Genomic DNA, 27,099 nt, shown 5'->3' with positions numbered 1-27,099 from the left:
AAAACAATAAAACAAGGGACACCAAACTAGGCCTTCAGAAAATCAAACTACTGGGCCCAGTGTAACAGAAGAAAGGAGAAAGAGAACAAGTGATTTTTAACAGAGAAAAAAATAAAGCAATCAAAAGAAAACCAACTCACACCTTAGCAGGGGAGCAGGAGGATGAGATGAAATGATGAATGATGAGCAGGAAAGGAAGTGGAGTAAATTCTTTTGCTTGGGCATGAGGCCAAGCTGTGGGAAACAGGTAAATAACATATTTCTTAAACTTGGACTAGCCATGCTTCATTATCTTCATTTTTTCTTGACCACAGTCGTGTTGGAAGTAAGAGACTTGTATGAGAATATTGTCCATGTGTTTGTTTAATGGGAAACACAAAAGATAAAATCTAGCTTCCTTCTTCAGCTCTTCAGCTTGCAGGTTACCTGAGTCCATTGGTCATGGAGCAAGAATAGCTGATTTCAGGTTCCTCAGTACATGGGGAAGACAGCAGGCTGCGATATGTGCATAGTATGTTTGCCTTTTGTAGGTGGAGAAGTGACTGTTTCCTTGTAGACTGTTTTACACAAGCAAGTATGGAGACTTTTTTTTTCTTTCAGAGGTGCAATACGTTATTTTGGCATTGGTTTTGCAGTGAGAATTAATTAAGCATAGGATTAAGGTGAGTTAGATTAGAAGGAAGTTAAATCTCTTTATTAATCCAGCCATATTGTTAAGAAGAAAAAAATAAAACAAAACAAAACACAACAAACCAAAAACCTAACAATAAATACTTCCTCACTCAGATTTCTCCAAGGTCTTCTTCAAGCTCGTGTGACTGAGATTTTTTTGGGGTTGCACTTTGGTGGTTGATTTGAGTGGGTTTTTCCTGCTTCACCTGTTGGTTAATATAATTTCCTCTGCTTCCAGTGTTACAGGGAAGACCAGAAAAGTGGAATCCAAAATGAGTCACCACATACATTCAGAGGGATGCTTTTCTATAGACTGGGGGTGGTGGGCATAGGATCACAGTCAGGAGATGAACAGTGCTATTCCAAGTGTGAGTTTCTGACCTTAAAAAAGATAATGGTTTTATATTGTTTCCTTGAAAGACTATGGAGGGGGGGAGTGGGGTAGTGAAGTAAGGGTGAAATAAAGCTATTTGCATTTTAGAGCTCATGAAACATAAAAAAAAAGTGGCCCACAGCCACCTCAGAGATCAGAACCAAGGAGTCAGTCCAACTCATCAGACTCCAGGTGTGAGAAAGCAGACAATATTGCCTTGTATTTTTATTGAGACTGTTTCCCTGGCATCTCTCACCAGTGCTAAACACATAAGGAGAAAAATAACAAAGACTCTAAGTGGAGGGAAATAATGAAGACTTGTGAGGTTTTGTTCAGTTGCAGCAATCTCCCATGTTTATTAATAGAAGGTCACCATGTGTAAATATATAATTTTGGCTGGATATGGGCAGCATCTCTTTAATTATCTGAAGAAAGAGGGTATTCATTATATAGATAGTAAAGGAGCATCATTCAGCAGAAAAGCAACAGAAAATTTCAAGCAAAGAAAGACATGAACTGCTATTTTTCCCTGTCTCTTGCTTGTCATTATGAGTCATTTCTACAGAGTCTCTCTGTGTATGTGTAAGCCTGTATATATTTTTTCACATAAACCCATAATATCTGTATGACTTATATAAAATTGTGTGTGTGTTTTCTTGGCAACTCTGAAGGCAGGCAGGAGCTGGAAATCCTGGAGAAAAAAAAAAAATAGTTAAATGAATGCAGACCTGACCTGGCTCAGTGTGCGGTGACTGAGGGTAAAACAGAATTTGGTTTCATAAACTGAACTTCTTTTCATAGCCAATGTGTCCTAAAGTGCTTTACATACAGCACAATGAGGGTGATGCTGGGAGTGGAGGCAAACACAGAAGTCATTGTAGGCTCAAAAATAGCTCACATGTAGCCTTCTATATTAGAATCTGTTTCAGCAGGAGAATGGTCTTGGAACATTATTAACTCTATATTCATCTGTTTCCTTATTTCCAAAAGATGTTGAACTTCTCCTTGGACAAGCTCTGAGAGGATGGCTTGGAGAGCATCACAGTTTCCATTCTCTTTAAAAACCCCTGCTATTATCACTTCCAAGTACTCACATTTCACAGCACAATTATGACTGTATTGGTCTTTTCTTTCTTTTCTTCCATCTTGGACCTTGTCTGCTTGAGTGTGTGTGATTGAGGATATCAGACTGTTATTCAATCAGAAGACTGGATAAGGGCCAGCAGCAGCATTACACTCAGCCCTTTCCATTCACTGTATGCATTGAGTCATATTGCAAAAGAATGTTTCATCACTGCTAAGATTCCCAGGCATCCCAGTCCACCATCATGCAAATTATCTCCCTGGACATTATTGAGTCCAGGGGAACTGCTATTTGCCATGTGGTATTTATGTACCATAGTCACCTTTCTTGTATGCATTCATGGACCACTTATGAAGTTGGAACTGAAATTTTCCCACCTACTTTCAGGAATTTACTCGAGTTGAGAGTCTTTCCATGACACATTCTGTGTTTATTGAATGGATAAAAGCAACTCAAGCAGCCAATTTTTATTAGTTGGGAATAAAATGTCATCCAGAAATTCAGGTGGAGGCTCACCTCCTGTTTGCTGGGGTCTTGTGTGGGCAAAAATCTAAATTCATCACTTTTGAAAAAACAGAGTGGCTCTTCATTACTGAGTCTGTTATTCAGTTCTAGTGGAAAACTGGAGGTCAGCATAGATAGATAATGTCCCCAGTGAGAGCAGCATCAGAGTCAGGAATGAAATTCTGTCCTTATCATTCACATCCTTCACTTCCAGCACAATGCAAACTTTGTGTCAGAACTTTGGAAAGTCTACTGAGTGCTTTGGGGTTCAGTGTAAGCCAACATGTTTAAAGTCTATATCCAAACTGAATAGCAAATACTGATTTATTTTTTTCATTTTATTAAATCACTATTGTTCTAATTCACTGATTGCTCAAACCAGGGGAATCTGAAAAACCATACAATAGTTCCCATTCAGACTGCATGTCTCACAATTCTTTCCATGGAAACCATGGCACAGGAGCCTTGATTCAGTCCTGAAACTCATCCTGATATGAGCCCAGGGACTCAAAAACACTGTTGGGTCTACAAGCTGTTCTGTACTCAGTTAAGTTTGGGGACTAATACTGCTCAGCGTGACTCAGCTCACATGTAAATCAGTTTATAATAGTGTCTTCCAGTTTACACAAGCTTAAGTGCAACAAGAACATGGTCCTGCTAATGTCCCAACAGTAATTATAATCACTGAAAGCTTTATGTGGATAATTGTCCCTGAATAGTCAGCTCAGTATTATGGTCCACATTGAGATTGTTCAGCTGATGTATTGATTTATCAGAAGGCACATTTCTCTCCCAAGCCCACCTGACATTATTGAGTTTGTATTAGAATCTGTGATGTTCAAATCTTCAATATGTTCTATGGCAAGTATAACAAAATCAATGAGGTATGATGGCTGGGATGATTTGGTATTTAATCTGCTGCTGACCAAGTTGACTGCTTTGAAAGAAAGAAAAGGGGATATAGCCAAAAGAGTTCTTTGAAATGTGTACTTATGCATTTGATGCATATATTTGAGAGGTAATTGTAAAGATTTTTTTTTCAGCTTTCAACACTTAGAAATACTTGAGATGAGTTTTAGTGCTTTGAAATTGAGGGGCATGGTGAGGGACACTGTGACTTTGAGTCTTATGTGCTTAGGCAGAAGTTTTGACCCCTCAGTTCTTATTTTCATTTTAAAAGAAGAATAGAGGATTTGAACAGCAGCAATTATTTAATTGTTCGGCATGAAAGAGCAGATCCTTACCTGATATGGACTAAGATATACCAATCATTAAAACAGAACTCATATTTGCATGAAAGAGCTCTTCCTTTTAGATTAAAAACCTGTGGTTTTTTTTTTTCTGGGATGGTCTGTGAAATCTGATCTAAATTTTCTGTAAAGCTTGGGAGAAGTAAATATAGAGGGAACTGATCCTGACACTGGTCCTTTGCTCTCTTGGGAAGTAAATTTCCTTTAGAATACAGTCACCAAAAATTGTACCCAACATCTTCAGTTAATACTGTGGGTTCTGAAGCATAGACAAGTCCACTTCATGCAATGGAAACTCACAAACCACCAGCAAGGCTCGTGTCATCATTTGACCCCTTGGGGTGGCTGTGGAAGACAACCAGACTTTCAGGCTCTAACAGACTGATTTGACCACATGTCAGTAGGAGAAGCTTCCCCAGGCCTGAGGCTCCCAGGCTACATGGAATTACAGAAATTGAACTGATTCAGCAGTGTGGATGCAAAAAATGATCGCCTAGAGATAGACACTCCTTTGCTAAAAATGTTGCAGTTTATAACTGAACCCCAAAGACAATGAACCTGTTGCTATGTGCAGGGCTGTAATCTCATTACATAATGTTTATCAGCCGTGTAAAAAAAAAAGTAGCCAATTTCTCCATGGCCTAGTCCCAGCATTTCAAGGGACCAGAATTCTCTCACACATGCATTACTAAGAAAGCTTCTCTCCCCACTGATTTCATAGACAAGAGTGATAATACACATAGCTGGTATTTGCTGGATATCTCTGATAAAAGACTGATATAACCTTACCCTTACGTTCCATTCTGTGGAGTCTTGGTTCTGCTCAAGTTGCACTGCAAGGAGGCAGACACAATGCTCTCATTTAGCCAGTTAGTTGGACACTTCCTGCACTTAAAACCAAGAAGAAATCCAGTATTTCCATTCCTCTGCACAGACTGGGAGGAAGAACAGGCCTTTTCTATTCAAAATCAATTGTCCCTGGAAAGCAAGGTCTGTTTCTGTCATTCTAGGACCTAACAGGGCTCTCTTCCATCTCTTCTTAGTGCTTCTCTGGCTGCTTGCCAGCAGAATCATGAACCAACCCATAGAACCAGAATCTCACCCATTTTGCCTCTGAGTCTCTGACTGATCCTACTTTGGATTCCTGGGTTTCATTTGACTTGTTCCATGTGCTTGAAATTACTTGCTGTTTATTTTCATGGCAGACCTTCCAACCAGTCCAGTGGGTGGAAGTTTAAACTCATATTTAAACTTGCCCCATTGTTTCACACAAAAAAGCTGGTTTCCAAATGTGTGGGAAGCTAGTGCTGGTGCATCCTAAGTTTTGATGACACAATATGCATGTAAACAATGCACAAACTTCTTCATTCCTCTTAAGTCCTTTTTTGGTGCAGATAAGTTCACAAAGGTCATGATAGCTTTACAATTGCTCCATTATTTCCTGTCACAACATAATAGATAGCAGTGATAGAAGGTTTCCATGAGGAGCCACTGTAGATGGAGCTGGAACACTTTGTTCAGACTCTTAGATTAATTCAGAGCTATGGAATTATGGCACGTTTCAGAGGCCTGTTGCTCCATTATGGACTCTGAAAGCACCTATGTGTTTTTGGCATTTCTCCCCATGCACAATTTCTTTGACTTTATGCTTTTACCCCTCCAGGCTCTTGCATGTAGTTTTCTTAAGAGTTTGTTCAGACCTTCCTCAGAAAGCCCTCAGTAGCCCCACCAACCCAGTTCTTTCCTGATAAACTTCCATTTTTTATCCCAACAAATATCCTCACCAAGACTTTATTAGTTCTTCCAGGAAATGTAGTTGTTTTACCTTCTCCTGCCTGCACTGTGACTTAGAATTTTCCCTTCACCCCTGAATTTTCCCTCTCTACCTCCCTTTCCCAGTCCCTCTTTTGACCTTCTCTGAGCATTTTTCTCATCTGCTGTCTCCTAGAGATCTGGCATTTCTGCTTTCTGAATTCTAATCTACCATTTCCTCTTCAGCTAAAGGTCTGGAGAGATGAACAGCCCTCAATAACACCTATCTTTCAGCATCAACTGCAGATGTAACTGGAGCTCCTAAATTAAATGGATACATGCAGAAAGCACAAAGGATAAAAAATTGTCTGTTCTAATTTCAAGCCCAGCACAACCCACTAGCTGGAAATACAGGAAAAGACCTCTTCACCCTCCTATTTCAGTCAATGGAACAGAGTCTGAATCATTGTATTATGCTGTCACTTGCACTATAACTATTACTTTTAGATCATGGGGAGGTACAGGCAACACATAGTTTTGCTGAGATGCTGAAAGGCTGGCTGAGAGAAAACCAGCTTCCAGGTGGAAAGGTCATTCTGAAGTGACCAACACCCTGCACCTGAGAATGCACACTTGACTGTGCACACAGCAGCCAAAGAACATCTTGTTTTTGTTCCATAAGCTTATTAATGTGGGCTTGGCCCCACAGCTAACTAGAACCATGAGTATTCTCTCCCACTGCTGTTGAAGCCATGGACAATTCAAATTTCCCTACTTATTTCCTTTACTGTTGCTACCTGCATGTCAGGTCTTCAGAAGACAGCTCACTGTACAGGTGATTTACTATTCTGGACAGAGACAGACAAAAAAGAAATAATCAATAGGAGTTTAAAGAGATATAAGAACAGATCTACATTTTATTACATTCATAAATTCTAGGACAGATTTATAAATTTGACCGTTAAGGAAACTGAGCGTATTTGCAACACCAGTAACAAATAATGCAGGTAGAGATATCATCTATCAGACAGCAAAGAACTGATATATTTGTAGATATGTAGACAAACAGATAGGAAGGGAGTGAATTAGGCAGAGAGACTGGCAGAGAGAGGGGAAAAAATCTGTAATGCCTCTATGAAATTCTAGCAGAAAACTGATGAGGAAAATTTTTGCATGTTTGGCTGTAGAGTACCCTCCTTCTCTGTGCAGTATTTCCACGTGTGTGCACGTGTGGATGCACTCCTGCCTGGGCTCACAGCCCCTCCAAAACACACACACACACACATGCTGTCAGCACTTGGTCATCTGCCATGCATCTGAGTTAGAATGAGACACATGAAATCATCAGCATTAATGCTGGACCCTGACTGTCATTCCCTCTGGGCACTTGGAGAATAAAATAGGAGCAAGAATGGGTTTTATAAAACAAGTATTCACTCATGCAAATAAATACAGCATTGAGACTGTGCCTACAACATGTGTTGTTCAAAGCAAGGCTGGGCATAGCTTCAGAAGTAAAACATGCCACAGGATCTCAGGGTGTTCTGAATCTGAGCTCTGACTTCGCCATTTTTATCCCCTGAGGCTGTAAAGGTCCACGTGAAAAGAGACCAGTGATTTGGGATACTAACGTCACACACCTAATCTCCACGCTTCATTCTCTCTAAAGTTCAGCAAGCAGCCGGGTGCCTGAGTATGAATTAGCTGCTTAAATTCTTTTTTCAGAGTTAGGCCTGATTTTCAAGAATACACACTGACTGTGGTTACAATTCTGGGAGGACAACACTTTCCAAAAGCTAGCTTATAATCCATCTTTAACCTTGTTAAATTGAGTTAAATTCCCCAAATCCCAAACTGGATATATATTAAAAATATATATAAATAAATAAATAAAAGTGAGGGTTTTGTTTCTTTTTTTTTTTTTCTTTTTTTTTTTTTTTTTTTTTTTTTCCCTTGCACACAAGCCCTAATTAAAAGAAAATTATTCTGGTTGCAAAGACAAGCACTTAAATATTAAGAGCTCCCAGAATTGAGGTTACTTGCACAACCTGGATTTTCCTTTGTTGTACAGATGCATTCTAATTCAGACTTTAATTACATGATCATTCACCGAGTAGATGGCATGTGTAGTGCTGTTTGTTGACTGTAGAGGACTGAGGGACTCTGCCTCACATTTCAAGTACACAAAAGAGTGGACTTTTAGGCAAGTATTCTTTCAGGCAAGACATTCTTTCTTTTAACTCATCCACATTTCAGATACACCCCTTTCACTATGTATTTCCCTTCCCTGTTCCAGTCCTGTATCCAATTTCAGTTTTTGGCTCTTTCTCAATTTGTCTCTTTTATCTTGCCTCAGTCCTTAAGTGCCTTTCCCCTGAATTTACCAGCCCCAGAGATCTCAGATCCTCTGTGCTTTACCAGAATTTATTTTCTGATCTTTTCTTACATCATGTTTTGTATATTAACCCCTCACTTTTCTCTGTTTTTGTACTACAGATGGTTGCCCACTAGATTTATCTCCCCTCCCATTTCTCTCAATTTTCCCAGCTTCTACCTACTGAGAAGCAGACTGCTGTGCCTCAGCACAACCTCTTCTCCAAAGCTCTCTGTGGCTAGCTGGGTCAATACAAATAAATAACCAGAGAGTTCTTTAACCCTGGGTCCAAATGGCATGGCACCAACTATCCATATGGCTAAATGCTCTTTTCCATAAAAAACCCCACATTATCCTGTCTGTGGTGCCTATTGAAAACACCACACTGGTCTGTGATGACCTCCAAGCTGCACCCAGATAATACCTGGGAGGCTGGTAGGGACCAAACCTGTCAAACACTGTGCTAAGATTAAGGAAATTAATACTTTCCTTAAATTTATACTCTGAACCTGGCTATTCATTTCCTGGCACAGGTACTGTCTTTGAGTCTGAATCTCAGTCTGTTCCACATTTGAGTCCCTTTTGAATCCAACCCAATCATGCTCCAACCTCCTTGTCTTTCCAGATTACCTGAATTTCCCCCCAGCTGTTTCTTTTTAGTTTCTGCTCTAGTCTCACTGTTGGATCTCCCTGTCAGCCTCCTGAAAGCAAAGGGAAGACACATTCCCTGCTTTTGTCTTAGGCATCCAGACTTCAATTTTTCCTGGCCTCTCCTGGTCCTGAGCTGCAATGACAGGAATAACTCTCTCTACTGTAGCAAACCCAGTGAGACCTGAGTCACTGGGGAATCTGGTTTTGGAAATCTGCATCTCTAGTGAGCATCTGAGAACTGCCATTTTCCCCAGGCTTTTAATTGGCCGCTTTGGGGCAGATTTTCCCAGAGAAAGCAAAAAACTTGAGAAGAGCTTCACCTCCTGACAGCTCTTAGTATCATGCTGTAAAGCATGGGGACAGGAGAGCTTTACAAAGCATCTCATTTGACTCAGTTCAAACCAGCCCAGCTCACCTACGAGTTGTTCTCAGGGACAGACAAATAGCTCCAGATAAATTTTTTTGAGAAATAATTAAAGAATTTGAGCTGCATGCTGGTGCCCAGCTTAGAGTTTCAGCCAAAACACGTGCAGTTTATCAAAGCTGAACAGGATTTTATTAGACTGAGGCAACCTTTTTAATTGGTGGTGCTACCAGATCCTATTAAAGTGAAATCTCCCTTCCTCACAGGGGCGCTGTAAGCATTAATTTGTTAATGACTGCACAATGATTTGATGATGAAAAGGACCATATTAACATGAAGCATTATTGTCCCTACAATACAGGCTTGCCTGCTTTCATTACTCATTATGTACAGGGACATACCTATTATGAAAAGGAACGTGGAGATAATAAACTTGATATTCTTTTCAAAGGACTAATCCAACATGTTTACAGTGTGTGCAGCTCGGGTAATAGGAATATTCTGGAGAGCTCTGTTTAGATAGCAGAATCCATTGTGTGGAATGTAATGATGTCCATGTATGTTCCTGCACAAATCCTGTCTCTAAATGTACCTGCAAACACATGCATGCATGCTCTCTTCTGTTTTTCTGTCCTCTATTAACCATAGGTTTCTTTGCAGCCCTCTCTTTGACACCCCAAACTCACCAGTGCTACTTTAATAACAAAATGCCTGTGTAAACAAACTCTTTTTTTTTCTTTTTTTTTTTTCTTTTTTTTTAATAACAGCTATACCTTGTGTTGCCTAGATTCACTACAATCCTGTGCTAAACTCCTTTGGATTCAAATAATTTTTCATTTCTCTCCTCAATCAACCTTCTTGATTCTAACTAAGGCAGAGAAAACAAACAAACAAACAAACCAACCATAAAACAAACCAGAAAAAAAACCCCAACCCACGCTGACTTATGCATTAATTCAGGGACCAATCTTGCAAATGTTCAGATGGGTAATCCTTCCTCAGATGAATAATCCCTCTGACCACAGCACAGTGATTAACAACAATGCAGATTAAGGTTTTAGGATCGGGCCCATGCCCTGATGCTTGGGTTCTCACCCAAAGTTTAGTGGATGATGGTCCCTCTTCTTTTGTTAGATGTTATTAGAGGCCCACATGCAGCTCTCAATTATTTCATTTGATTATGTAGCTAATATGCTCTGATCCTGTCAACACTCCCTGCAAAGCCTAACAAGCTGAAGTAAACAATTTCAGCTGAGTTAGAAGACTTGGCAGGATTGGGCCCTTTAATAGCAGTTGTGGTCTCTATCTGATTTGTGATCAGAATGTCTTTGATATTAACAGTCTCATGTTGCATTTAAAAATAATCTAAATTTAAAAAGCTAGCAGAAAATTTGTAAGTATATAAGCTGGTATAGCTAACTAAATCTAAAAAAGGAGAAATTGCTATTTAAAAACAAAAGTCACACGATTTTTTTTTCTTTGGAGCAAAACTTGCCTGCTACTTAGCTTATCTATTTAAAAATAAAATTCACATGTATTTCTTATTTATTTGGAACAAAACCTGCCTGCAATTCTTTTTACATCACACAAAGACTGATGGTTTTGTGTGCCATGGGTCCAGGGGTTTGAAGTTCAGCAGGAGAATCCCCCTCCAGCAACCTTTCGGCCTATTCCTGCCTTTCTTCTTTACTTGCCCGTTTCCTGGAGAAGGAAGACAGTCAGGACTGATGTATCGCTGTGTCCCCCTTGCCTGCACCACACGGTGTTCATTAAAAACTTGCTGCTAGCAAGGGCCTGATCCAGCCCTCCTGGAAGTCATTGGAAAGCTGTCTATTGACGTCATGGGGACGAGGAGCATACTAATGCCTGCAAGTACCTTTACTAATGCGGCCAGTCCTGTTAACAACACCGAAGTTGTTCACAGGATTAACAGCAATCAATCAAGCCCTTTGAAAGGCACATTAAAAGCCAAAGCCTGCTCTGCAAGCCCTTTCTCACAGGAGGTGTGTGTGTACCTGTGGCTGGTCCTGCTGCATCCTTCTGCTCTCAGCCTGGCCGTGTCGGTGCCTTTTTACAGCCGTGTTGATTTGGGGTAAAATTTCTTCTGAGGAGGTAAAAATTAATGGCCATGTACCCCAGAAATAAATGGCACTTGTTTTAAAAAAAAACAACCGAAAAACAAAAAACAAACAAAACACTAACCAGAGTGAGAAGCAGAAGAAAATGGGGCTACAAATGGCTGTGGGAGGGGCTGCTTTTTCTCTGCAAGTACTTAAAAAAAAAAAAAAAAAAAGGGAAAAAAGTGCTTTTTTACTCTCCTGGAGAAACTGGAGCCCTGTTACAAAAGATCTCATCCTTACAAAATTCCTATTGACTTCTTGGCTTCTGGATTGCTGAACTGGACCCACTGTGATGACATGGGGAACATTTCTCACTGGGGAACTGTTCAGCAAAAGCTGGTTCATAGATAACAATTTCACTCCTCCTCTGCCTGTATCTGTTTAAAATCCACTACAGCCCCTTGTACATGTGTAAAGGTGCTTATGGGGTGTAGCTTATTTCCACCCACAGCAGCAGCTGTGTTCATCTTGGAGCCCTTGTAGCAATATTTGTGTCCGTATTATTTCATCCTGCCACCCCTCACAGCTGTGCCTGTGCACCAGGGGGCTGTACTTGAACAGCATCCATTTCTAAATGACTATACTTATGGCTCTGTGAAAACGGGGCGTGGACCAGCTCAAAGTTTTAAAAAATAGAGATTGTTATAAAAGGGACACCCGCACTGAGCAGCAAAATGACTCTTTTTACTGCCCTGTTCTTTCTAAGTGGCTTTCATTTGCGATTGCAGGCAGAGTGGCCTGCTCGTGGACAAGGTGTTAACAGAGCTATCCCTGGGATGGATCAGTGCCGGATGCTGTTTCACTTTTCACTGTAGTAGATATTTCTTCTTTAAAAAAAAAAAAAAAAAAATGTTAAGGTCTTCTTTCCGTGAGTCCTCGTAATTCTATCACGGGTGTGGTTTTAGGGATCAGACAGAGCGCATATTAGGATTTTTAAGGGGCGGGTGGGAGGGCTGAAAGATTTTGTTTCATGTGGGTTTTGTTGTTGTTGTCATTCTTTTATCACAGTGCGAGGCACAAGGCAGGATTTGAAAACAGGTGAGTCACGGGGCTGGGAATTTGGGAGCGGGGCTGTCGGAGGGTTTTACCCTCCCTGCAGCTCCGTGCCTGTAGCCTTTAAAGGTGGCAGGAGTGTGCCCAGGAAGGGAGGGCGGGCAGAGCGGCCCCCTGACCCCCGGCTCGGACCCCAGCGCAGGCAGGGCTGGCCAGCGGCAGACAATGCGCGCTGCCTGCCACCAGCCCGGCACCCGCGGCCGCGCCGCCGCCGCCCGTCAGCGCCCCGAGATGTTTGAAGAGCCGTAAAAGGCAGCGCGGGCCGGGGCTCGGCGCGGGCTCGCCCCCGGGTGCGGACCCCGAGGTGGGATGGGGATGGGGATGGGGATGGGGAGGCTCCGCGGCCGGGCCCGTCCCGCCCCCCGCTCCCCCCGGCGAGGGGCGCAGTCCTGCCGCCCCCATCCTGCCGCTCCTCTGCTGGCAGGACACGGGAGCGCTCTCAGACACGGGAGTACTTGGAATAGCTGCAATAGGTGATTGTCTTTATTTTAGGTTTTCGGGGGGGTTTTAAAGGTATTTTTGGTTTTGGCTTATTGTTGGTTTGTTTTTTTTTTTTTTTTAGCGGGAGGCGGAGGGGACGGGGGACGGGGGCGGTGGGGGGATGAGGTTAGCAGGACACTGCCTTCCTTCTCTGTTACTAAAACAAAAGCCAAATAAAGTGGAAAGGCGGTAACGCTTTCTTTTGTTTGTTTGTTTGCTTGCTTGCTTGTTTGTAAAACAGAAATTTAAAAAATTAATTTAAAAAGCCCCACCAAAAAAAAAAAAAAAAAAAAAAAAAGCCCCAAACAAATCGCGGTCAGTTATACACTCAGGAAGGCTGAAATCTTAAACTAATAACCTCCTTCCTCCGCGGCTGCCCCTTCCGTCGGCAGCCACACGTGTTACCTGCGCTCCCGGGGGACGGGCGGCCGGGGGGGTCCCGCTCGCAGCCCGCCCCCCTCGCCCGGCTCCCCGGGGCCGCCTCCGCCGCGGGGCTCGGCCGCCGGCGCCGCCAACAATGGCCGGGGCCCCGCGGGGCCGGCGGAGGGCTGCGGGCACCGGGGCCAGCGCCCGGAGCCGGGGGCGAGCGGCTGCACCGCCCGCGGGGGACGCGGGGTTCAGGCCAGGTAACTCGCGGGCTGCTCCGAGCTCGCCTGCTGGGGCTCATCCCAGCCTCATCCCCGCGCGGCTCGCACCGGCAGCGGGAGAACCGAGGGAAAGGGAAAGGGAAAGGGGAGGGAAAAAAAAAAAAAAAAAAAAAAAAAACTGCGAGGGGGAAATTGCTCGGAGCGCACGCAGAGCCTTGTTTTGTTGCTGTTATTATTATTTGGGGGACAAGGGGGAGTTGTGTCCTTAATCTGAGGCTCCCTGCCCTCCCCACCCCCAGATGCTATGAAAGAAGAGCTGATTTCGTCTCCACCATACAGTACACTTTGTCTAGAGAGCATTGTTCGGACAAGCAACTCCCGATCACTGATGACTACAAAATACGATTTATGTTTCCATCAGAGACAGACAAAATATCCTGATGGCTTGAAAGTCGGGCAAAAAAACCTTACCTAATCAATCCCTTTGCAATATACAAACGCACATACACACACACACGCACAGCCCGTATAGGAGATAACGCCCGCACTGACTGTACATAAAATAAATATCGGCAGCACGAAAATTAACAACAGTCATTTCGATATTTTTAGTCTCCCTTCAAAGCGCTACAATAATATAGTTTGTGCTTTCCTAGTTTGATGTCATCATCAGTAACATAATTTATATTAAAAAAAAAAAAAGAAAATATCTTAAAGAGCATGCATTTTTTTTTTTAGATGCAACATGAACAGATATAGTAAAGAGAGCTTGTAACATCACAATCACAACAACAACAGCAAAAGCAACCTCTGAGCCGGGGGGTTCATCCGTATCTGAATTGCTTTTTATTATCATTTGCGAGATTATAATAAGAGTAAATAATAAGTAAGAGGCATCATCACAACAGAAAGAAGTCAGAACACCTTGGGTTTGGGGTTTTTTCCCTCTCAAATAAAAAGGCAGACTTCCCGATGATCACTGAAATTATAACGACAGCGATTGATCGGAGGGCTTGCAAAGGAAAAAGAAAAAAAAAAATCATCATCATTGGTCCTAAAAACGCAACCGTTCCCCTTTGCTCACTTGGCACAATAGAAATTGACTGTCTCTCAAAGAGCCATGCGCCTAGTGCTATTTATAGCCAGGGGCTGTGTTGGAAGATACCATTAAGGCTCTGCCGGGCAGACAGACAGGGGGGTGGTTGGATGGGAGGAGGGGGTTTAGCCAGAGTAGAGGCAAAAGCAATCCCCCACCCCTAGCCTCCCTTCCCCGTACACACACACATCCACACACTCACACCCCACCCCCTAGTCTGGCTGGGAATTTGAACCGATCCAGCCTGTTTAAACGGAAAGGACACAGATCTTCAATGTAAAAAAAAAATCAGATCAGACCCAGAGAGAGAGAGAGAGAGAGAGAGAGAGAGAGAGAGAGAGAGAGAGACAGAGAGGGAGGAGTGTGTGTGTGTGTGAGTGTGTGTGTGTGTGTGTGTGAAAGAGGGAGAGGGAGCGAGAGAGCGAGAGAGAGGGAGAGAGAGAGGGAGAGAGAGGGAGGGAGAGAGAAAAGAAGAGGGGGAAAAAAAGGAAAGAAGATTTTCTCTATGTATATAAAGATGGCCACGTTAGCAAACGGACAACCAGACAATACCAGCCTGAGTAGCAATCACAGCAACCCCAGCACCAACGGGCATATGAACGGATTAAACCATAGTCCCGGAAACCCATCCACCATCCCAATGAAGGACCACGATGCCATTAAGCTCTTTATTGGGCAGATCCCCCGTAACCTGGACGAGAAAGACCTCAAACCGCTCTTCGAGGAGTTCGGGAAGATCTATGAACTGACGGTGCTGAAGGACAGGTTCACTGGCATGCACAAAGGTGAGTTACCTCCTGAACTTTCCCGGGAGAGATCGGGAGAGAAAGGCAGGATCCCTCTCTCTCCCTGGCTCTCTCTTTCTCTCTCTCTCTTTCCTTTCGATTTCATTTCATTTTATTTCATTTTTGGTTGGCCCGGGGGCGGAGGCGGCAGGCTGGGGGGGCAGGGAAAGAAATAATAGACCCATCCTGGGAAGAGAAGAGCGAGAGTCAGGGCAGGGAGTCAGCTCCGTTTGGCTTATTCATTAGTATTTTTATTTCTTTCCCCGCTTTTTTGGGGGTGAGAGGCAGCTCCCGGGGAGCGCCGGGCGAGCGGCGGCGCGGGCGCGGGGCCGGCGGCAGCTGTCCGCGGTGCTGAAGCCGGAGCGGGTGCTCTGTATTTACCTTCGGGAGCCGCTCTTCGTCAGCCCAGGGGTGTGTGCGTCCGTCTGCCTGTGCCTGGGCTCCCCCGATTTTAAAACTGTTCTGTATCTGGCACCGGCGCCTTTTTCTTTTCTTTCTTTCTTTCTTTTTCTTTTTTTCTTTCTTTTTTTTTTTCTTTTATTTTTTTTGGTAATTTTTTTTTCCTTTTTTTTTTTTTTTCTTTTTTTTTATTTTTACTGCTGTCACATTCATTATTAGTAGTCCTCTACAAAGTAAGAAGTGGGGAAGACTGAGTTGGTCCGCGGGGGCTATTTCATTTTGGTTTTATTCAACACGGGAATAGGGTTATAAACAACAATAAAGAAGCCCATCTCAAGCGGGGCAGGGGTGTGTACACAAAATCATGGTATGTGTGTTTGGGGGGAGAAAGGAAGACAGAAAGGACAGGTGGCAGCTTAGTTCCAGGGAGAAGTCTCTGACCAGGCATATTCCAAGCACTACTTTAATGTGCCCGAAGTCCACGCTGGGAACTTTTTAGGTTTTCTCTAAAGATAGTGGAGATGTACTCCTCACACGATGCCTCACTTGCTCCATCTCTGCCCGCTCATTTCCCTGCTCAGCCTTAGGCTTTCCGGAGGTGCCTATCAGATTAGATGGTGCTCCGTTTTGGGGGTGGGGGAGGGTGTGTGTAGTGGGGGAGAGATGCTCAGATCCTCGGGTAGCAAAGTAGGACTCGCAGGGAGGAAGTTGAAGGTAATTTGCATGGTAGCCCCGCTTAGAAGCAGGAGAGAACCAGGAGCAATATAAGACACCTTACTAACTCAGATTCTGAGTATGTGTGTGTTTATATTCATTGTTTGTAAAGAAAAGGGAAAAGAAAAAGGCCGGGTGAGAAGTGATTGGGGTGTGACTCCAGATTTAGTGCAGGAGGAGAAAGCATTTTGCACGGAGCCACGGGGAGAGTGGAAGTTATATCTTTTACAGGACAGCTTCAGTACCAATGTCTAGTCTAGTTTGGTAGACCCCTGGCAGTGACAGTCCCCGGTAATGGCATTGCTGGCTTCCCAGCTTTCCAGATGCCTTGGCGAGTTGTAAATCTTGAACTTAACGGCATGTTTAGCAGGCATCTCTTTCCCCTTCCCACTCACTCCCCTCCTTTCTTCCACTCTCAGGAAACGCAATTGAAAATATACCCTGACAGTGCAAAGTACCAGTTTTATACAGGCTAGAGAAAATGTTCAGGGCTCGAGGATGAGGGACTCAGTCTAAGTTACAGGCTATTTCTACCAGCCTTACTTGCCGGTCGCTTCAAACACCCTTCTCATTTTTAAAATGATCAGTGTAGCTCTTTCGAACCTTGCTTTCTTTTCAGACTGCCTTCCTAGAAGCCACATCAAGGTCTGACTGGCATCATTTAAACATAACACCCGTACTATAATAATTATTAATAATAGTAATAAAAGAATAGTAAGAAGTGCAGAGAAGGAAAGGTCCTGAGAGATTTCATCTAATAGAGTAGACACTGAGCTCATGTATGTGTGTGCATTTGTTTGCAAAAAATTATCTAAGGTTTCCGTAAAATAAAAATAACAGCAGTAAAAGCTACACTGAAGAGAATCACTCAAATAGTGTCAAGGAAATCTTTGAGCTAACACTTCAATAAAGTATTTTTTTGGTAGTAGGAGGTTACTGTGATTTGTTGATAAGATTTTATTTTGTTATGTTTTATCTTACACCTCAAATTAATCGTTCTGTGTGATAACTTCAATTTCTATTTCATAGATTTGAGTTCTGCCTCTTTCAGTTCAGTTTTGCTTTTACTGTATGCCTGTATTCACAGAGACAAACTCAGGAAGGGGGAGAGAGAGAGGGAGAGAGAGAGAGAGAGAGAGGGAGAGAGAGAGAGAGAGAGAGAGAGAGAGAGAGAGAGAGAGACAGGGGGAGAGAGAGGAGAGAGAGAGAGTGATCATTTATCTTACTTGGATGTGTTTAACACATATCCCTGAATTAAGCAAGATACTAACTTCATTTCCCTTCATTTCATTTCTGTTGTAAAGCTGCAACCTAGGAAAAATGCCAGGTGGGGGATCTTGTCACATCATCAAACCAAATTGCATGAGTTCATCTCAAACATACAGTCATTTTTAACCTGCTGTAAGTTTTGGACTTTGGAAAGAAAATTTATTATGATGATTGTTATTTTGCCAGCTAGGGTTTGAGTAAAGCTTCTATAGACACCGAGTTGCCAGCATTTCAGAGATCGGTTTTATTTAGTACATCCGAGAAGAGTTTGAACTCCTTTCTAGCGATGCCGCTGATTTATTAGCTAATCCTGATAAAAATGTGCCTCTGGCTACCTGGAAAAAAATTACTTTCTTGCCAGTAGTGATTAATTACTATTAAGTCAAAAAGCATGATGGGGCTTTGAAGGATGAGGGTTGTGTTTGGCTTTTTTTATTATTATTTTATTCATTTTATTTCATTTTTAATCTATTTTTTCTCTTTTCCCTTCTCTAAATGCAGTCATGTGAAGCATTGTATTCACTCAGATGTCCTTATTTTGGCTTTGCTTTGCAGGCGTAGGTGAAGAATTGCATAAAGATAGTCCAACTTGGCTCACAGGGGTAGGTTGGCAATACAAAACCCCAAGATGCTTTCCATAAGAGATGCATAATGCTTATACATTAATTGATCCATCACTCTCACTTGATTTCATTCCTAATTCAGGGGATGAGGCAGTGGTACACCCTGAAGGGTTAATAGTAGGCTGTAGTTTATTTAAGTGTGCGGAGAGCAAACCTTGGGTGTAGAGGGGGAGAAGCTGGGATTGTTCTGGGAGGAGGGAAGAGGGAGGAATTAGCTTTAAGTAAAAAAACAGCAACCGGAGTAATTTCAGGTGTAAATTCACTGAAACGAGATCAAAGAATGTGTATTCTTGAAAATATTATGAAGATATCCTATTGCGGTGCCCCTGTATAGCAGGAGGAAATTGAAAATTAAGAACTTAAAGTACATTACTATGCCCTCCTCCAAGAAAAACTATCACAAAAGGAGAGTGAAGTCCCAGGTTCTCTCACCAGCAGCTCTGGCTGATACCAGTACAGACACCAGGAAAGAGGCAGGGGATTATGATTCTCTTGCAGATATGCAAAGAGGGAAAGGGTACGGGGGAAGCAGCATGTGGGGGAAGGCGGGAAAGGATTGCCAGATCCCCGAGAAAATAAGCTTTCATGGTACGAGTGTAGCTGCTGCATATTTCCCCCATCCTCGCTTCTCTCCACACGGGGCAGGAACAGGCTCCTGCTCTGGTACTTTGCTGTAGGGTTGGGAAGCGGCTGTGTGCTGAGATCCACGGGTAGAAACCTACCGAGGCTGAGCTGACCCACCCACGCGCTCGCACATACACGCGCACACATGCACTGAGTTAACTAATCACACTTTAACAATTTAGCAAGACACTCATTCATAACTTCCTCCCATCTTATCTAGCTGTGGAGTGTGCTTAAAGGCTGAGTTACTGGGAGATATAAAGGTTAGTGCTCTCAGGACAGCCATATTATAATGCATTATCTTTGAAGTCATTTAAGGCCAATTTAAGTGGTATTTAGTATAATATTTATGAATTAATGTAATCTAAATATAGGACTGTCCCCATAGGTTTAAACAGTCTTTTCTATTCAAGCTTGCTTGTACCCAAAGCCTGGGAAATGTTTTAATTTAAAACACACAGGTCTCCATAATATTCTATTTAGGAAGTCAGAAGAAATCAGCATTCCGCACTTAACTGAGATTTACTGAAGCACATGGGGGCGAATGCACTTAAACTGTGGAGATAGTGTGCACTGGGAAAGCAGAAGTCTTGCACAGACTTGAGACCAACACTCTTCAATCCCTAATTTAGGGGTAAAAAGCACAAACCCCCCAAAACCTCCTTAAAATCCACTGCTGTAGCCCCGTGATTGGGGTGTTTTTTCTATCTGACCCGAACCTCACTCTGTAAGCATTCAATGCAGATAGAAAAATGCAGTATGAAGAGAATAGTTTAGTTCTTTTACAGTTTTACCTTCCTAAAAGTATAAATAATTTTGAAATTTAAAACACCTCTGAGGTAGGGAAACAAGCCTTCCATTTATTACATTCTGTTCTGTTTGATTACAAAGATAGATGACAGAAAAATAAAAACCTTTTTAAGTTTTAGGATGTTTATGAAGGTTTTGGACATGTCAGAAATTCAAAGGCGCAATGAAAATGAGCATTCAGTTAACATGATGTATATGTTTATATGCAGAAATGCATAGATTTGTGTGTGTATACATACAGAAAAAGACATATACACATTCATGTGTCCAGCCTTTGGGAAATGGAAATTTAGTTGAAAAGAAGCACATCGCAATACAGGTGCTGAATAAACTCCTCCATAATTGAAACATAAGACTTGCCTGGCTGAAAGCAACACATAGAGCATTTAGTATGGTAGTAAACCAAACAAGTTTTAGGGAGGTAAACACAAAAATAAACTGAATTAAACAGAGGCGACTTTAAGCCTTAGGTCTAAAGAAGAACCCCTTAAAACAATCACATTGCAATTGGGTAGTTTGATGGAAGAGAGGAAAAAAGCAACCCCCTGTTCATAAAAATCTCGTGTACATAGGAGCATCTATGTGTTTTGATAATATTAAACAGATAGCCCAGATTGATCCATAAATTAGAAGGGTATATGTGTTAACTCTTTTTATGCAAGGGTCTGGACATGGATTCTGGTTTCTAAAAGCAGCTGCAGCCAGTTATGGTGCTGTTGTTACGGTTGTGTCAGCATTTCCAATACAAACTCTAATTTTCTGGGATCTCTTGCTTGCCTGTCAAGTTTTGCACTGAAAGCTGTTCCTCAGCTAGACCCACAACCATATGAACTAATCATCCTTACAAGATGAATTTGTTTAAAAGTTACATTAATGCGGGAAAAAAAAAGAAATTAAAGTTTTTTGTCCACAGCTTTTGTTTCTTCTCTTACATTTCTCCAGTTTAGACTTACATTTCTTACACTTTTACAGATTACGATTGCTTCTGTCCCTCAATATCTACATATACTGGCGCCTTTGGGCATTATATGGAATAAAAAAGAGTACTTTTTTTCCTTAAAAAAACCCAACTAATTAGGAAAACCAAATTTCATAGCATTTATTTGTGTCTACCAAGGTTTTAATTGAGGGGTGAATCAGAAACTCACTAATTTCTGCAAGTAACAATATAGGATCAGGGAACGGTTTGGTTTAGTATTACATCATTTTTTTTCCCATATAAAGCCAGAAAAAAATCAGAAATTTCAGCACTGAAGTAGAGGGAAAAATTGAGGGTCCTTGTCACCTTGTGTGAGAAGCGTGGTTCATCTGGTCCTGTATCCCGCATCTGCTAGTGGCCACTGCCACCGACAGGGCTTACTTCAGTAGAGGATTCAAATTGCACAGCATAATAAAAGCCAGAGAGCTGATGGAACAGCCTTTTGAAGGGGATTGTCAGAAAGCACCTGGAAATTTTGTCTGGGCAAAGAGTGAGCGAGATTGCGGAAAGTGTCTTGTGCTCAACTAAAAAGCGAATTGTACCTCTCAGGGAGGGCAGGCAGAGAACTCTCTGTTCTGGGAGCCAAGAGCAAGGGATGGAAAGGTTTGAGTGATCAAGGAGGGTCTCCTCCAGCCTTAAGAGCTGGAAGTATGCAGCCACATTTTTCAGCGAGCCATGAGGGTGTTTTTTTATCATGCATACCCTGTGCGCATGCATCCCAGCCGCACTGACCCGACAGACCATAACGACACTAAAGGAGCTGTTACTGTCCCTCCCGTCAATCAAGTGTGAACCCAGGCGGGTGTATGCGACAGGCAGTAATGGTTCCAAGGGAAAAAAAGTGGGGGAGATGATCTAGGCTGTTGGACCACTTACCTGCATTTAAAATGGATAGAAAGAGCCAGATGTCCAAAGACCATGCAGGTGTTGGCTGTGGCCTCAAAGTAATATTCCAAAAAAGCAGGGGGCTGCAGAGCTCGACGTGATCTGCCCATCAAGCACTGTGTGGTTTCTGCCCCAAAAGAGTTCACACTAAGCAAGGAAACGAAGTTGAATCCTGACTTTAACAAAGAGCTGGTGCTTCATTAATCCCTGCATCACCTTTACTTCGGGAGCAAAGGCTTGTTACCTGCTTGCTGGGCAGAACGCAGTGAGATTTCTGCCATCACTTAGGTGGCTTCACATTTGGAAATCCTGCTGCAGGTTTGCACTTACTCAGTACTTCACATTACCTTTAAAATTCTGTATTATGGGTTTACATAGCAAACCTCAACTCTTGCAGCTAATACTACTAATTTCTGCACTTGCTGGCTTGTCCCTTTACTGTGCTTTACTTGTGTAAGCGAAACTAAAACTAACACAAGGCTAAGGAACTGACAAAAGCCTGATCTTTGCCACATTTCTCACTCACTTAAATGCTCCACCGATGCTTGTATGACTATTTCCACGGTTTGTCATGGTGGACTGATTCTTATGAATTAAGATCTTCTGCAAAAAAGGGAAAAATATTAACCATGGTGAGTAAAAGTTATAGTTTTCTTCCACGATTGCTCTGCTTACTTGAGCTGGGGTATATATTACAAGGGTTGAGTATCTCTTTCCCTCTGTCTCCTGGGGAGTCATCGTCACATTTTAGGGGTCTCAGGATCTACTGAGTCGCTTTATCTGTGCTGCATCTCTTGGTGTGGTCTGGAGTCAGGATGTCACCACAGATATTACGTTTGTTTGCTCTTGCCACTGCGAGACACAGTCTGAACGCACACACAGGTGAATGCAGCTTTTAATGTGCATTCATTATATCCAACTGACATCCCCTTGAAGGAAGAGAGGGCTTATTATTGTCGCTCCTTAAAATAAAGATGGATGAGAGCTCTAAACCTCTCAAATAAAGTGCCTGACCATACGTAGTAGCTAAAAATAAATCATATATGGCCATCTATTCCATGTAAATGAATGGCAAGACATATAGATATAGACATTGTGTTAAGTTTGTCAAGCAGAAGCAGCCAAAAATATTGATCAAGGCAAAGGGGAAAAATTGATAATGAACTGGACTCCAAGACGACTTTAATTGACAGTGACTTCTGTGAACCAGCTTTGGACAGTATATATAAACTGACCACGATGTAACTTTATTGCAATGCACTCTCCTGTAATTAATTGTCACCTTTGTTAAGACTGGCTACAGATCAAAGGTTTAAAGATACTTAACAGGTTCTTAGTAACAAACCCTTCAGATGCATTAGAAATATCCGACAGCTCAGCCAATGAGGCATGCAGATTTCGATCTACCTCACCCTTATCTGTTTATTTCTCCCTCCTTTGTTGAACACAGAAAGTCATTGCTTAACATTAACTATTTAATAGATTACTTGGTTGGCAATTTTGATGCCTCCAACAATATATGATTGTGGTGATGGGGACCTTCACTATAAGGCCTTTCAAAGTATTTTGCCAACAGAAAGTTGCTTATGGTCTGGAAGTCCAAGGTATAGTGCAGACACAGTTTGCAGTGCAGACTGTTCTTACCCCTTTATGCCGCTAAGGTGTTTAATCTCCTTATTTAAACCCAGAAAACACAAAAAGAACATAAAAACCTGTAACAAAGGTGAACAAAAAGTGTATTAGAGAATGCAGTTTTATGGGAAAACTGCATATGCAGTGAGATAGAAGTGTGCCTTATGTTTGTTTACCACACAGATGCAACTATTTATTTTATGAGCATGTTAATGAAAACATGAATTCAAAACAGACAGGATAATATAGGTTTCTAAATAATTTCTTTCTAAAAGAAGGTACAGAGAACATACTGTTAGTAAAAGTGGCAAGTGACTTAAGAGGGTATTCCTGGAATTTTATGCAGAGTTTAATATTATATGTAACAATTTGCTTATTGTACTATTTTAATGATACAGTCACACCTAATTAATTAATCTCTGGTTTACTTGTACATTGCATCTGAGCTCCAAAATATTTTAGAGGTTACCGGGCTGCCTTCCCAATGCACCGGGGCAGATAACTCTGGACACAAAGCTTCTTCAAACAGAATAAAAACGGAGCTTTGCAGACAGAGTTGGTCTGATGAGATCTGACTGCATATTTGGCCTGTTTCTAATTCAAATGCCTGTGTATATACTACACAGGGACTGTGTATGCATGCATGTATTGAAAGGCCAGACTTACATTTGCACATAGCTCCTCTCCTTCCCAGTCCCTAAGGATAGATTCGCATCACATAATATGCATCACTCACTGCAAACGCACACAAATATTTTTGTCGGACTCGGTAGCTTCTTGCAGGTAGATGTATAAAGCAGCATCAGCCTAATAATATCCCTATAAAACAGCCCTTCCTTCCTAGGATCGAGAGGGATGAAGGTTGTCAGAAGATCAAAAGATATATCACAGTGTGCTTGTAGAAATCCCCTGATTATGTTTCCTCTCTATAATGCTCTAATTCACTATTTGATCAATTGTAAAAGGGCCAATGCTTTAGGAGGAAAAAAAAAATATTAGGTTACTAGATGCTTCAGGGTGAGTGAAAATCACACCTAAAATTATATGTAGCAATACAGTAATGAACTTATCAATACTTCTTTAAGGAATCTGACAGCCTTATATGAGAGATTCAGTTTTGTGAGCAAAGGTCACAATACAGGTATTGCTTATTAAGACTATCGATAGCCTAGTTGACCAATCTAACCAGAGACTGTATAATGTACCTGCTGTTAACAGGCAGGGAGGAGAACTATGAAGAATTTACAGAATTGCCACATGTAATATTAATAATATTGATTGATTCTAATAATATAATAAGGTAAAGATGCACTTCTTTGAAATGGTGCATGGAGGAAGCCGGGGGAGAGTGAGATACCTTTGCCGAGCAGATTAAATTGGTTTGCACCTCTCTGAGAGTTACCCTAGAGAAAATTCAGTTTTCTTGCCTAGGATCCGTTTCCTGCTCATTATTTCACCCAACACAGACAGAAACAAGATTTGCTTTTTCTAGGATCGGGTCTTGGCCCGACATGTGCACAAAAGCCAGGAACCTGAGAAACTTCTTGCAGCAAGGAACATTCTGGTCAGCAACTTCAGCCCCTGTCAAAATAGGATTCATCCTAGAGTTCTTTTTCAACATACAATTGCAATGAAAGTTTTGTTTTGGTTTTTTTTTTCCCCGCTCATTTATTAGCATTTAAGGAATGGGGGGAAAAATATGGTGGAAATAGTGTATGTTCTACACTGCGTAAAATCTATAACTGATAAGAAAGGACTTTGCAGAGCAGCCACACACCTGCCCCAAAGCATGCTGAAGTCCAGGAAAAACTCCACCTTGCCTGCAGCAGTGTTCGGATGGGCCCGAAGTTGCGGGCAGTTCTGCAAGGTGCCGCTGGTTGAAGCAGGAGCGGCCGATCACACGCGATGTGACTGACTTAATCTTGCAATTCGCCTAAACCCAGAACACACAGACCTGGCTCCATCCGAATTTCCTAACTACTCCCTCTGCAACAATAGGCTGCCTTATCTAGGTAAGCTAGTTCCTTCTGCTATGCCATTCAGCTTCAGCCGTTCTCATTCCAGGGTCCATATGGTAGTTTCAAGAAGGTTTGCATTTCATTATGCCATTTTTTTTCAGTTTACAGGGCAAGTGTTTTTCTTTTGTGAACATTTAATTGCTTTTAAATGCGATTTATTTGATTGTATTCCATCTTCAATAATACATGGATGAGGATGCAATTTTTCACTCTCCTTTATAAAGATATATTGTTATTCAATTATGCTGTTCTGTGGGATTTGTTCTGTTTTGTGCATTCAGAGCAAGCTTGGTTACTTTTTTACTTTGCTTTCATTCTTCCTATCTTCTTTTTATTATTATTTATATGGATTTTTTTTCTTTTTAGAAAAAGAAATCTCATTCAAGATACTGGCAATAAATGAGAAAAGTGGGAGTGGAAATGAGGAATGGGCAAGACAACCAACAAAAATCCTTTGGCAAAGTCTTTAAAAGCATACCATTGCCTCGTGTTTATTTGCAAGAGGGGATACAGCCAATTTTGATACCGAAAAAAAGAGTATCTTATAAATTATTTAACTCCAAGTTTAGTAATTAACAGAGAAGGAAAAAAAAGCCAGAAGTGAGTCAACACGTAGGAACACCGGCAGAAAAGGCACCTAAAGCAGGAAACAAGAGTGCCAGAGTGGTGCTAGTTTCTACATTGTCCTAGGGATTTGGAAAAGTTAACAGCAAATTAAGAAAACAAATAAAAAAAAAAAAACAAGGAACACAAGCATTGCCATTCCTTTTGAATTATTTGTAATGGCTAACACACCTCAGAGCCGCTCCGTTTAAATTGCTGCCTGTGCCTGCAGCTTCATTCAAAGGAAGGGCATTATCTGTGGGTGAGGGCGGGCGGTGAGGACGCCTAGGTTCTAATCACAGCGTGGATAATTACTCACCAACACTCTCTGATGGAGTCACTTAAGCTCGGTGCCTTCAGGCCTGAACTGAAACCTGTTGAATCAATGGAAAGATTCCCATTGGCTCTAGTGAGCTATTGATCTTTCATTTCCCCAACTGCAATATTAGGCCAGCTGTATTTTTTTTTTTTAATTCTCTCTCTTTTTTTTTTTTTTTTTTTTTTTTTTTTTTTATGAGGGAGAAGGTAATGGCATAAATTTGACATTTACTTTTTTCTGTGTAAAGGTTTTGGTGTATCTCTGATGGTAAATGTATTACATCAGAGCCCCTTTCAGCCTAGATCCGGAACACACGCTTTCAAAAAACACTCAGTGGGGGCATGGAAAATTAGCTTTGCTCATTTCACTTGTAAATGCATATTTGTCCCTGCTTCGCTAAGAAAGGGTCAATGTCAATTTTGCCAGTTTTCTTTGTGTGAGTAGGATTCAGCCTTTGTAATTTTTCTGTCTACAGGAATGTCATCATTCACTGATTCAGGATCTTGATTTATATTTTTTTCCCCCTTCTTTTAGTGAATCACATACATACTCTTCATTGTTATGGCAACTGAGGGAGCTGCAAAGCAAGGATTTGATGAAGGGCTGCATCCCACCTTTCTTCTTTAAGGGCCTGATCCAAACCTATTGTTTGCAACACAGTTTGGATCAAGCTGAAGGTATCTGCCTTCACCGGGTCAGTAAAAAGAGCAAGTTCCCTCTAGACAAGTGTACTCCTGCCCTCAGTGCAGGCAGATGGAATTGGCAGTCGTCGCCCATTTGCCGAGCACCGACCCAACACTCTCTGAAGTCAATAGTTAGACTCTGACCCAGCCTCACAAACAACAGACAGACACTGTGTGAATCCTTAAGCAGGGATGTGAATATCCCTGACTTTGGCAGAGCAAGGTAGTCCAGAAGGGGATTTTCACTGCTACTACCTAAGGTGTAGCTTGTGGGGAATAAACAACATCCTAGTGTCCTTAGGTATCCAGACATAAAAAAATTAATTTAGTCAAATTTTTGTCAAAGAAGAGGGTTTCAGGTGAACGCCTACAGTAAAGAACTGACAAACAAATGAA

The 27,099-nt window shown here is 41.9% G+C and overlaps 1 protein-coding gene across 23 annotated transcripts in view; it reads left to right on the top strand.

Annotated features, from left to right (window-relative positions):
• The first annotated feature begins 14,642 nt into the window (after nucleotides 1-14,642).
• Nucleotides 14,643-27,099, top strand: part of CELF4 (CUGBP Elav-like family member 4) — a 709,135-nt gene continuing 696,678 nt past the window's right edge. For 13 of the 23 annotated variants that reach the window (XR_008842577.1, XR_008842576.1, XM_056514189.1 and 10 more), the window contains exon 1: nucleotides 14,643-15,145. Coding sequence is in view for 18 of the 23 variants with exons in the window: in XM_056514189.1 (XP_056370164.1) it covers nucleotides 14,866-15,145 (280 nt within the window). In the remaining 5 variants the exon portion in view is untranslated. The remainder of the gene's footprint in view (nucleotides 15,146-27,099) is intronic. The other 10 variants (XM_056514193.1, XM_056514192.1, XM_056514196.1 and 7 more) reach the window with 7 other exon arrangements.

Source organism: Oenanthe melanoleuca, chromosome Z, assembly GCF_029582105.1.
Source record: "Oenanthe melanoleuca isolate GR-GAL-2019-014 chromosome Z, OMel1.0, whole genome shotgun sequence".
Classification (NCBI taxonomy): domain Eukaryota; kingdom Metazoa; phylum Chordata; class Aves; order Passeriformes; family Muscicapidae; genus Oenanthe; species Oenanthe melanoleuca.
Note: the sequence above shows the minus strand (reverse complement) of the source record. Positions and strands in the feature narration are given on the sequence as shown.